Below are 13,194 nucleotides of genomic sequence, written 5' to 3' on the forward strand. Positions count from 1 at the left end.
ATTGTCAAGCCCTTTTGTTAGGTGATGTGTCCATGTCTGGGCTCTTTACACTTAGCCTTTTCCTATCACTTAAATATTCCTTTTGGTTAGTGGGGGGGGGGGGGTAATAGATAATCTTAATGCTGCACAAAGATACATTAGTGAGAATGTGCTTCCCCCCCCAATAGCTATTTTCTCTGTTTCTTCTCAATTCTAGGGAGGTTTTAGTGATGTATCATTTTAAACTGTGAGGATTTTTCTACCTTGAGACTGTTACCATTAGACTCTCCACAAATGTGAAAGCTTCTTTCAGCCCTTTTCTTGTTTAGCTGCTGGCATCTTGAGTCGGAGAGGGTAAGGAAACACCTGATGTTTTTATTTACAATCACCTTTTCTTCCCCAGCAAGTATTTTAATTAGAGAACATTCTAGTCTTTCTTGGACACTTTTACAAAATGTCTTTATGGAAACAATTGTTTCAAGATCTAATCCTACTGTGTTTAGGAACTGATTGATCAACCTTGAGTTCTTTCACTGCTTGGCTTCAAGTCCTCATTTGCATTTGGGGGTGGAGGTAGAAGTTGGAGAGTTTGTACTTCGATTGTATACAGCTATAATTTTATAAGCTACAGTAATATAGACCTGTTTTAAGGAATTATTTTAAATATGAGGAGTGAAGAACTCTTCCACATACCAGTTCACTGTGATGGTGAAAACTGAATGTGTTTTAAAATGGCACCAAAGTGAAGTTGACTTAATCACCACCACACGGATGCCCGGGTTTGAGTACTTCTCTCTTGAAGGCCAGTAGGGTTCAGTACTGAAGGTGCAGCCTGTGTTCTAGCTGAATTCAGGTCCACATCCCAAATTTAACACTTGCTACCTGCATACAATATAAATTCTTTAACAGATAAATTTTCTGCAGGACAGCCGCTGATGCGGAAGTGAAACAGCATCCTTCTTACCTGTTTTGCTTATTAATTTTTTAAAAATTTTTATTAATTGAATTTAGAAAGAGAGAGAAAGGGAGAGAGAGACAGAAAGAGAAGGGAAAATCTTTTTGCTGTTCCACTTGTTTGTGCCTTCATTGGTGGATGATTGTATGTGCCCTGACCAAGTTGAAACTTGAAACCTTGGCGTATTGGGAAGACACTCTAACCACGGAGTCACCCAGCCAGGGATCTGCGTATTAAGCTTTTGTCTAAAATTTCAATTGATTATAAAGAACTCTGCGTTGAAAGAAAACACAACAAAGAAAAACCTGAAGTGTTTTAAAAGCCAAGATCTGTCTTGTTTATTTTATTAGCCACTACCTCCTCACACAAGACCTAGTGCTTTTGTTGGATAAATAAATGAGTGAATCACAAATAAATCCTTATGAGCTTGGTGATCCAACATTTTTCTAGGGAACTCGATTGAGTGTTTAAACTTCTGACAGTGTGAACTCTTTGGCTATTCTAATTATGTAATCATATTTAACATGTCATTGGTTCTTTTGCCCTTACGTAGTAGATTAAGCTTCAATGTGGCAGTCCTGAGAAATGCCCTGTATGTGTTGAATCGTTTTGATTGTCTGAATGCAGTGATTGAGTTTTTTTGTATAATTTGCTGCTAAGTCATTAGTGGCCATGTATATCATATATATCACATATGATACACATGTAATCACATTTGTATGTGTATATAATCAAACATATTGTTTTGTTTCTGTTTTGTAATCAGTTAAAATGATATCATATGCATCAAAGTAAATAAAATTCATCATTCTAAAAATACCATGTAGATTAATTGATCAAGGGCTACTAGCTAACAAATGAGATTTGGAATGTAGTACTGTAAGGTCTAAACAGGTAAAATACTAAGCGGCAGAATTTGAAAGCATATTTTTTAATGAGCAAAATGGTTTTCATTTTAACCCTATACTCTCAAAATTATGCCATATCTATTTTTCCTATTCTTCTTCATGGGGTGGTTTATTTGTATATTGTCTATCTATTCTCCTCGAACTCAGAAATACCATGTTCAGTTACTCGAATAATAGCAACAATAAAACAGCCTGGATATTGTTACTGACATCTTTCCCTCTGCCAATACAAACCCTTCAAGAAGTTGTTTTGGTTTTTACCTCCAGTGTCGACGTGTACTGTCTCCCCTTTGCACCAAATACAGTGTGGTCATAACAGCATCAACCCTGATCACTTTCCCTCTAATTACTGCAGTAGCCTCTAATTGGACTCTTCACTTGCATTCTTATGTCTCTCGCCATTTCATTCAGAGAACAGCTGTAATGAATATTTAAATATGATAATTCCATCATGAGACAGTTGTGTTTTAAAAATCACTGAAGTGGCTTCCCATGGGAATTGAAATTAAAGGTGACCTTTGTCACGGTTGTGATGTCCAGCAAATCTGGCCCCTTCTCCCTGGCCAACTTCCCTCGAACGGCTGACAGCCTGTCCCACACTGCACGGGTTTGAGTCTGTTCAAGTTCATGTGCTGTACTGAGGTTTTTCTTCAGCCTGAATTATTTCCCGCAGTGCACTTTTCTAGGTTAAGTTTTACTCTTGTTTTCAGGCTTCTGCTCAACTGTCGCTTAACTCAGTGTTCTCTTGCCACCAGTCTAAACTATGTTCTTTGGGAGCTTCTCACACGGCCTCTTATGCATTTCCTTCAGGGCATGCACCATAATTCTAGTCCTATATTTACATGTGTGTGTTTTTGAATGTTGCCTATTTTAAAGGCAGTGTACAGGGACTACTCGCCTGTACACTGAGCACCATGAATACCGGATCGTGCCAATTTTATCACTGTCTCATATAATACCGAGCACACAGAAGGTGCATTATAAACACCGCCTCTGTCTTGGGCATTGTTTTTGGACATTGGATATATAGAGTGATAAAGACAAATGCCATGTTTTCGTGATGTTGAAATTTTAATACAAAGACCCAGACAACAAATAAATAACTGTATTTCTTTGATTAAGGACTGTCTTAATGCAGGGCACTGAGCAGAAACTTAGATTTTATAAAAGAAAGAGCATGTGCCTCCCTTGCCCCACAGGGGTCCCATGGCTCAGAGAGCCTCATCTGTCTGTGTTTTTTTAACCCTGCCAGCCTACTCCGGAGTGTGACTCTTGCTCTGGCACTCAGGAACCCTCCTCAATGGCATTCTTTGTCCTCCACTCCATTTGTACTGGCAGCTGAGAACTTTGGCAGTTCCTCACAGTGACTAATAGTAATACTTCTTTGCAGATGTAATGCACCACATAAATGGCAAGTCCTGTACAAACACTAAATAATTAGTCTTTATAATAACCCCAGCAAGATGTAGTGTCAAACCCTCTGTTTTGCATGGAAATAACTGAGTCATTGGGAATATACCTATTAAAATCTCAGCACAGTGGAAGGATGTTGTTGTGATTCTGAAATTTCTGACTTTTGTTTTTTAACTTCTAAATAAATATATTTACCAATAATGACTTATAAAATAGTGTTTTATGAATGCTGCATTTTCTCACTAGTACATCTACTTAATTTGCAGTTTAAATTGTGTAAGATGAAAACATCTAGTAAGCCACTGACATCTTTAAGTCAGAACAGATGATTGTAGCAACTTGACTTATTTTGGCAGTACATTTTTTTTTTACGATCTTCCAGACTTCAAGTCTGCTGAGTATTAGGCATGTAAATGTTGATCTTTATTTTTGTATGCTTTTCTCTGGAATACATTACAGATTTTAACTCAAGTGTAGTCTGCCAAGCTTCCCATTCATTTGTTTGGATAACTTAGTGCCGTCGTAATGAACACTAGGGAATACCATATAGTGTTGTCGATTTCTGGAGTAAAATGATGAAACCATGGAACACTGACTGCGGGTAGTCATAACTTTTCATGGAAGGTGCCACTACGGTGTTAATGTTTCTGTGCAATGGGAATAGAGTTGAATTTTGGACCCAGTCTGGAAGTAATTCTAACCTTTAAAAGATCAGGAATGGGGTGTACAGACTGTTTTGAAAACAAATAAATTGTCATTAATTACCTTTATTCTGGTAATAGCTTCTCCCTCTATTTGCAATGTTCTGTGCTGTCCATTCATGTTCAAGTTGACTGATCTTTGACAGCCCTCCACACTGTGTAACTTTTTCACAGTGTATAACTTTTGAGGAAGAGTAAGTACTACTTTCCTAGGATAGAGCATAAGCAGTTTGTGAAATCTTCAAAGCTCTAGTAGTTAAGAAAATAAGTGCCTTTACCAGCATATTTTCTTTCAAGATCTTAACCACAGCATGATTTTGTGTTTAAAAATAAATTTTATCCTATAAAAAAACATAAGTAAAGGATGACATAATTACTGAAGATTGTTCATAGTTATATTGTGTCAGATTTTTAAAAGTGAGTGTATTTTTAGGAAACGGTCATGATTAAATCCTAACTATATAGAATTAATGTTTGCATGCATCACTTTTATTTTTTATTTTATTTTTAATTGTTTTTCCCTTTTGCCCCCCTCTACCCAGCCCAACCCTCTCATCCAGAGTAGTCCCCTCCCCCTGTCCACGTCCATGAGTCATTCATACATGCTCTTTGACTCATCCCTTCCCCTTCCTTCTACCATTTTCCCCCTCCCTCCTCCTCTCCTACAGCTATCAATCTGTTCAATGTTTCCATGTCTCTGGCTCTATTATTCTCACTAGTTTATTTTGTTCATTAGATTCCAGTTATAAGTGAGAGCATATAGTATTTCTCTTTCACCAACTGGCCTATTTCACTTAGCATAATACTCTCACAATTCCATCCATGCTGTTCCAAAGGTAGTAGTTCCTTCTTGTTTTCTGCTGTGTAGTATTCCATTTTTTTAATTACAGTGTTTTAATCCATTCTTCTACTAATAGGCTTTGGGCTATTTCCAACACTTGGCTGTTGTAAACAATGCTGCTATGAACATTGGGGTGCATAAGTCCTTTTGGTTTAGTGTGTCAAGATTCTTAGGTTATATTCCCAGCAGTGGAAACACTGGGTTCTAAGGCAGTTCCATTTTAAATTTTCTGAGGAAATTCCATACTGCTTTCCACAGTGGCTGCACCAGTCTGCATGTCCACCAACAGAGCACTAGGGTTCCCTTTCGTCTGCATCCTTGCCAGCACTTGTTGTTTGTTGATATCAGCTTCACACCAGTTCATTCTGACTGGTGTGAAGTTGATATTTCATTGTGGTTTTAATCTGCATCTCTCTGATGGCTAGTGATGTTGAGCATCTTTCATATATATTTATGGGTCATCTGTATGTCCTCCTGGGAGAAGTGTCTGGTAGGTCCTTTGCCCATTTTTTAATTGGGTTGTTTGTCTTCCTGGCGTTAAGTCATGAAGTTACACCAGGAAGACAATATATTGTCTTCATATATTTTGGAAATAAAACCCTTGTCGGATATATCATTGGCAAATATGTTCTCCAATTAACCAGTTCCCTCTTCTGCATGCATCGTTTTAAAAGTCAAATTCCTTTGTAGAATTGTAGACCTGGAATCATAATTTTAGTAACCAGTGTCACCCCAATAAATTCAATTAAAAGTAAAAATAAAATTTCTTAGCATTAGAAGATCATTGTATAAGAGGATAATATCTCATGAAATATCATTTTACATGTTACATCAGTTTTCCTCTTGAACAAATTATGGTATATTTCTCTGCAATTACCTTTTTTGTTAGAATGTTTTTTAAAAGTTTGAAATTACTATTTTATTTTCAGAAATGGTAGAGAATTTTGAACACATTTTTAACCCATATAACACTTTTCTCTTCTGGATAATGTGGTGAGCTTACAAAGTAGAAATATAAATAGTTATAAAAGCCTTTATGATACTCTCTTTAAAAATCTTGCTCCTAAAACAGATATCTGAATACAAAATAACCAACCATAACACCCTATTATATTGCCATTTTGTGATAAGTTAGAGGCAGGTGTTTCTTGACCGACTTCGGCATTTACATCAACCGCACTGCAAGGACAATGACAGAGTTGTAGCAAAAGTGCCAAGCACAATGTATGTGCCCAGTACAGATGTAGTAAATAAAAGAATGATAGTTATTTTGAAATTAGATAACATTTATTTATGTCAGCATGTAAGTATGTTTTTATACAGCACTGGAAATGCTATAGAAGTAATATATTCTCTCCTCCAAAAATATTAAAAGTGACTAATTCTTTTGAAATCCAGTAAAGTGGTTCATCATTGTAACAGCATAGCATCTCTAAAGTTTCTTTGTCTTTGGGAATGCACTTCCTCATTTATTTTTTTCCTTTAATGTACCTTATTTTTAAATGATCTAATTATTGTTTTCTTTCCCCAGTTGACAGTTTACTATTGTTTGCTGCAAGACTTTATTGACAAAGTTGTCATTTATTAGGAAAAAAAATTCAGTACTGCATATTATCTTCCTCTGCTGCCCCAAGATACTTGCTTCCCAGAAGATACTTGCTTCTTATTAAAATGCCCATATTTAATTAAAATGCTGTGCAACTTTTAAAATCATTTTGTTGCTGAAATAAAGCAAATCATTGAGAACAATTAGCACAGCATACATTATTAGAGTGATGAGTTGTACTTCTTAACATGCCAATGAAAGTTTGATGGGGTCTCTTCCATACATGGAAAACCTGAGCAAGAACAAGAATGCAGGCTATAGTCAGAGATAGCCAGTTGACTATCAGAAGAGAAATTTCTCATAGAGCTTCTTTTCCAATGGAAAAAGGCTGAAATATTAATTGTATCATATGTTTAGAATTGTGAACATTGTCTTAAGACCAGACAAGTGGCCAAGTGTGTAGAGAAGAGTCCCTGGTAGACTGAAGATGTTGTTTTAGCTCTGCTGCTAAATATTTACAAATCACTCTTCCATACAATGACATGAATACATTTGCTTTATCATAACCTGTTATAAGGACTAAATGAGTAGATGCTTGGCATGGTTCTTTCCATAGTAGATGTTCCATTAACATTGACCATTGCTAACATTATTATTATATTGCAACATTACTGTCATTATTATTTATGCAATAGAGTCCTCTTCCCACCCCCAAGGAACCTGAAATGATTAATTTCCAAAAGAAAAGATTTGTATCACACAGCACTCTGACCCCTGACTACATTGAGATTCTGTACTTCATGAAGCCTAAAGCACTGCAATTCACAGATGTTCACCACATGATTGGGGAACAAAATTAATTTTAGGAGCACTTCAGCCATTCCAGAATTAGGTAGTCAGGAGTCTGTAGCACACTGATGTACAGTCACTGAACATGAAGCCTTCTGTCTTAGTGGAGTAGATCTGTTGGAAATACTATGGATTATATAGGAGAATTACATTTTACAGTAAAATTGTGCATTTTTTTAAGAACACTGCATTAGAGCCCTGGCCAGTGTGGCTCAGCTGGCTGGAGCATCATGCCGTAAACCAGAAGGTCATTTGTTCAATTCCAAGTCACGTCACATACCCAGGTTGTGGGTTTGATTCCCTCATCAGCACACATAACAACAAGGCAACCAAGTTGATGCTTCTGTCTCACATAATTTTTCCCCTCTCCCTCTCCCCCTCCCTCTTCCTCTCTCTGTAAAAACAATGAAAAAATATCTGTTGGTGAGGATTTGAAAAAAAGACCACTACATTAGAAATCTGTTTTCTTTTGGTCTCTACCTGACAAATGACACAAGCTAGTAACATGTCTTTAGGACTCACTTGCTTCTATTTCATGGGATGGATTAGATGTTGCCACAGATTCCTATCTCTTTGATAACTTTATGTTTCATCCTGTTCTAAAATGTCCCATAGTGCTCTTAAAGAGTGTTACAAATATTCAAGTCTCCATTATACAGTACTTGAAACAATTTGTCTTTGACATTTTTTCACTTTGCCCGCTCCCTGTCTTCTCAACATTACCCAAGTAGATTGCAATGTCACCACCGATTTTTTTTAAATGTGTTTATTCTGAAAATTGTGTTAAAATTGCCATATTGCTTTTCAGAAGGACAAATGATTATGTGTTTTGTTTTAAAGGTTAAATTTTAGTTAGCCACTATTTTAGACCAAAACTTCCAGGAGAGTAAAAGATTTAACAAAGCTTACTGTACTTTTTCTAATTTAACAAAATAAAAAAACAGTTGGGAAATGATTGAGCCAGATTGCATGACCTGTAAACATGAAACAGTTACATAAATATGGAAGAAATATTAGAAATAACTATGGTTTGTTTTATCACCATTTTAGTCAATCTCTACTTGGATACATTATATTTGTTATTTGCTATTTTTGAATTAATATTAAATCTCTTTTTCAAAAGTGAGTTCCAAATTTGAGACTTCTGTACTATTCATACCATTTCATAGCAGCTTAATGTACACTTTGATAACAGGGTTGTTGGGGAAGGAAAGGGGAGGCTTTTTCCAAGGAGGGCCATATTGGAGAATACTTACGGATGTCAGTAGTTTTTGCACCAGTCACCTGAATTCAACTTTTATTTACTTAAATACACACATGAATTAAGAAAATTGGATAATTCAACTAAAAGTTTATATCATTTTATAATGTGACACATACTATTTTTCTGCAAAAGGAAATGTTCAAGACAAGTTTGAAGAAGACAAGTTGTTTTTATAGAAGAGAAAAAATGCAAATTCATAACTGTATGCAGGTCGCCTTTAGCTGTAGGCAATATCAGAGTTTTCTGCTTTACAGCTGCAAAAGTAAGTGCGTGAACATTATCTAAGCAACAATCTTTAATGGATTACATCTTGTCAGCTTTTCTTTATATACTAAAAAACTCAAATGACGCAGTAAATTGGAAAGAAATTGTGATTTATCTGACTTAGACCTTTGATAGTTTTAAAAGACATTGAATTATTCATTGGTTTATTTGAGATATAATCTCAATTTGTTAATAAGATATAGTGTTACCATTGGTTTTAAGCTCACCAAATAGAAAAATTGTTCAATTTTAAAAATTAGAACACTATTACACTTTTGTATTTTTCAAGGGTGTTAAAATTTTTCAGAGGTGTTTTCTTAGATTATTAATATGATCCAGGAAGGCACACACTATATGTTAAAGTCAATTCATTTGTTTTTTTCTATAAACTTTGCCTTTTACTTGTGGTGTGTTCATAACATCTAGCAATTGTAATATAAATTTAGAAACTGAAAGTCTTTCTACTCTGTTCTTTTATATTGTGGCAACAACAGTTCAGCAAGGTTTACCTTCGTGTCTCTATTTTATTAATAAATAATGTTTAGCATTGAAGTTAGAATTACCCATGTGGTGAAATCATATTGTGTTATCCTTTTTCTTTCCCTTTTCTTTCAGAGATGAGCATAGGTAGTATTTTCCAAGTGTCCACATAGCCATAGTGTACCCATGTTTTCTCAATATATACATTAAAAATGGTTTTGTTTGAGTGGGTATCAAGGCTTACTCAGGTGTATACACATGCTTGGCTGGTGTAGAGGAAGGAAGAGTAGAGAATTCCAAGAGAAAAATACACCACTTTGTAAGCCTCTAAGATTGTTCGACGTTTTGAAACCAAAATTTCAGTGACTTTTGAAATAACAGTTTCATCATAAGCTTTCCACATTATTGTATTTTTTCGAACATTTTGAAATGCCATTGTGTGGAAATATATCAATTTCAGTACAAAATTGTAGTATCAAATATTCAGTTTAAGCGATTTGAAAAGATAATATTCATCACTTCAATCTGTACCAACAAACATTGTAATTACCATCTTAGAATACTAAAGTTGTTCACATTTTATTGAACACTGGGATGTTGTGGAGTGGAAGAAAGATAACTAACAGCTTTAGACTTTGCACTGAAGTATGTATCTCCATTACCTGCTTTGTACATAGGGAGAGGTTGTGTTCAAGATTACCCACCTAATAAACAAGACTTACGATTTAAGACTAACTGATGCCAAGTAATTTATGATTTCTTGTTGCCAACAAGACACAGAAATCAGTTTTATTGTATGAACTACATACTTGGTTCGTTTTCCACATTCTATACCAACAAATACTAAGTGAATAATACTGCTTGTTTTATAGTATGTTAGTATTATATTAGTGTCCAGTTGAGATTACAGTAGTAAATTGTTTCTCCCTCAGAAATATTTGGTTAATAACATAAGTGAAGTTAATAATATCTCTTACCCTGAACAGGTTTAAGAATTAAATGATAGGCTATTTACACCCCCTGGAAAAAACAACACTCAAAAGCAAAACATACAGAACATACAAAGCGACTTGTTGGTAGCAGTGCTATTGTTGTTGGTGCTTCTAACACTCTCCCTCACTCAGTAATAATGGAAAAACACAATGTTTTAAAAGTACTCACTTTGCAAATAAGTCTAAAGTTGTTGTAATGAGCCTATTTGAACTATAATGATATATTCTTATACATTTGAAATATTTCCATGAAATGAATGTTTGGAAGCATATTTGTTTTTGCTTTTAATATTTTGGTTTGTATGTATATGTAATTCATTTAATAATAGAAAGCATCATCCCAGTGTGTTATTTAAGTAAAAAGAGGATTCAGCTGTATTCATTAGCACATGGATGAGAAAATGGAGGCAGTAAGTAGAAAAGAAATAGAAGTTAAAGATAAGCCAAACCCTAGCTAAGAGGGCCCCAAGCAGCAAAATACACTTGCCCACTGGCCTGCGAAAGAATATCAAATCATCCCTGCTGTGTGTGCATAAGTTTAGATATCTTTATTCAGTTGCATATGTCTGTAGGCAGGTGCATATTCTCCAAAATTCATTCAGATAGCTGTTGGTAGTAGTTTATTGCGATCCTTTTTTTTTTTTTTGGCTGAATTTCAGTGATAAGGACTGTATATATACCACTGAGTATAATGATTTAATCTCGTTCCTGCAGTATTACGGGATGACTTCAGACAAAATCCTTCCGATGTCATGGTGGCCGTGGGGGAGCCTGCAGTGATGGAATGCCAGCCTCCACGAGGCCATCCTGAGCCCACCATTTCATGGAAGAAAGATGGCTCTCCACTGGATGATAAAGATGAAAGAATAACTGTGAGTATTGGATTCAGCAGTGAGGAACACTTAGAGATCTAACCATGTATTTCTTCACCAAAGGAAAAATATGAAGGTGTTTTTTGTTTTCTTTTTAAATGTATTGATCTTAGAGAAAGACAGGAAGGAGGGGAGACACAGAGAGAGAGAGAGATTTATTTGTTGTTCCACTTCTTTAGGCATTCATTGGTTGCTTCTTGTACATGTCATGACTGGAGTTCGAACCTGCAACCTTGTCATATTGGGACAATGCTCTAACCAACTGAGATGCCTGGCTAGAGTGTTTCTTTTAATAAAGTGCTGCATTTATTATCTCCTGTTTTTAATTTTTCTTTTAAAGTAAATATATTTTAACTCTCCTTGTATGGACATGAAAATAAGTGAGAAAAATATACATTGCTCAGTTTGAAGTTTAGTAAAAGAAAACTTTAATTTGTGTTAATGTCTAAAAGTTAACAGTTTTATATATGACTTAATGACTATCATAACTCAGGGCATGTCACAATTCCATATGTTACAGTAAAATTGTAAAAAAAAAAATCAGTCATTTAGTATATTTATTTCCATGGGGCCTCTTAAAAGTGACTTCAGGATTTTTTCTGTTTCTGCTTTTTTGATATTGCTTTCTGTTTTATAGAGTTTAATATTGTTTCTGAAAAATAAAATCATATCTGAATGATGGTTAATGATGGATTTGCTCATTCTAAAATAAAATTGTGTTACTAATTATTAGATTTCAAAATTCCTTTGTGATACAGCAGAATAGTAACTAACGATGCATTTTCTTCTTGATGTCAGTGGTTCTCTGTGACTCTTTGCTTTTTCTTTGCATTTTTGTATTGTGAAAAGTATTTACTAAACCACCTAAATAACCAAGGTCTCATTGACTCTATCATTGTACAAGTGTTTCCCTTTGCCATTTTCTTTGTTTTGCACACACTTTCTGTCCATTGTGGATTCATTGACCAAGTTCCTCAGGAGAACGTCTGTGTTAAAATTGTAGAAAAACAAGGTTATAACAAGACAACATAATCCTATTTGTGCTTGTACGATTTAGGAACAACCAATTAGCAAATTAACATGAGAATTAAATAGTGACAAAAATAGACAAGGTTGTGGTAGACAAGGTTGTGGTAGACAAGGTTTTAGGGAGCTTGAAAGAAAATCAGGCATTTATCCTGAAACTGAGCTGAATTAGTATCTCAAAAGATTTTTATAATTCAAGGAATGGCGGTAAGAATAATCTAGCTGCACTTTTAAGCATTCTTTTATAGTTCTACAGAGTGAACTCCAGATGGAAACATCAGTTTTGGGAAATGGAGACAAGAACACAGAGGAATGGAGAGGATAGGAACAAATGCTTCTCTTATTAGTGTTAACAGATTCCTTTCAGACTTATACACAGTTCAGATAATATTTTTCTTAAAAAACATATTTTAAGTCATTGAATTATCATTATCTTGAACTCCCATTTCCCTGACCTAATGATTCACACACACTAAAACCATTATTATCCTTCTCCCCCGTGTCTTTACTGATGACCTACTTGTGTTTAATGCAAATTAATGGCAGAAATTTTCAGCATTGGAGATGCAGCATTAAATAGCTGCATCTTGTGACTGCCCTTGTGGAGTTTATATTCTGGGATTGAATGTGCAAATAAAACCAAAATAGGTTGTGTAATATATAGTACATTAGATGTAGGTGCTATAAACAATAAAGTAATATGAGGTAGACAGGTAAGTTCAGTTTGGGGGAAGAATCTCAGATTTAAGTAAAATGACCAGAGGATGCTTCACATAAAGACTGGAGAAAAATTGCCCTGGCTGGTGTGGCTCAGTGGACTGAACACCGGCCTATGAACCAAAGGGTCTCCGGTTCGATTCCAGTCAGGGCATTTACCTGGGTTGTAGGCCAGGTCCCCAGTGGGGGTACATATGAGAAGCAACCATACATTGATGTTTCTCCCCCACTCTCTCTACCACCCTTCCCCTCTGTCTAAAAATACATAAATAAAATCTTTAAAAAAAGACTGGAGAAAAATTGAGGGAGGGAACTTTCCAGGTATCAGGAAAAGTAGTCTAAGTGGACAAACACTAAGTTTAAAGACCCTACAGTAGGGTATCAGTA

At 35.3% G+C, this 13,194-nt stretch overlaps 1 protein-coding gene across 5 annotated transcripts in view; it reads left to right on the forward strand.

The window, feature by feature from the left end:
• Positions 1-13,194, forward strand: part of ROBO1 (roundabout guidance receptor 1) — a 407,976-nt gene that overhangs the window by 255,226 nt on the left and 139,556 nt on the right. For all 5 annotated transcript variants that reach the window (XM_053667254.1, XM_053667258.1, XM_053667255.1 and 2 more), the window contains exon 3: positions 10,907-11,064. In XM_053667254.1, the coding sequence (XP_053523229.1) occupies positions 10,907-11,064 (158 nt within the window). The remainder of the gene's footprint in view (positions 1-10,906; positions 11,065-13,194) is intronic.

Source organism: Artibeus jamaicensis, unplaced genomic scaffold (assembly GCF_021234435.1).
Source record: "Artibeus jamaicensis isolate MK-2021 breed Jamaican fruit bat unplaced genomic scaffold, CSHL_Jam_final contig_466, whole genome shotgun sequence".
In the NCBI taxonomy this organism is placed as follows: domain Eukaryota; kingdom Metazoa; phylum Chordata; class Mammalia; order Chiroptera; family Phyllostomidae; genus Artibeus; species Artibeus jamaicensis.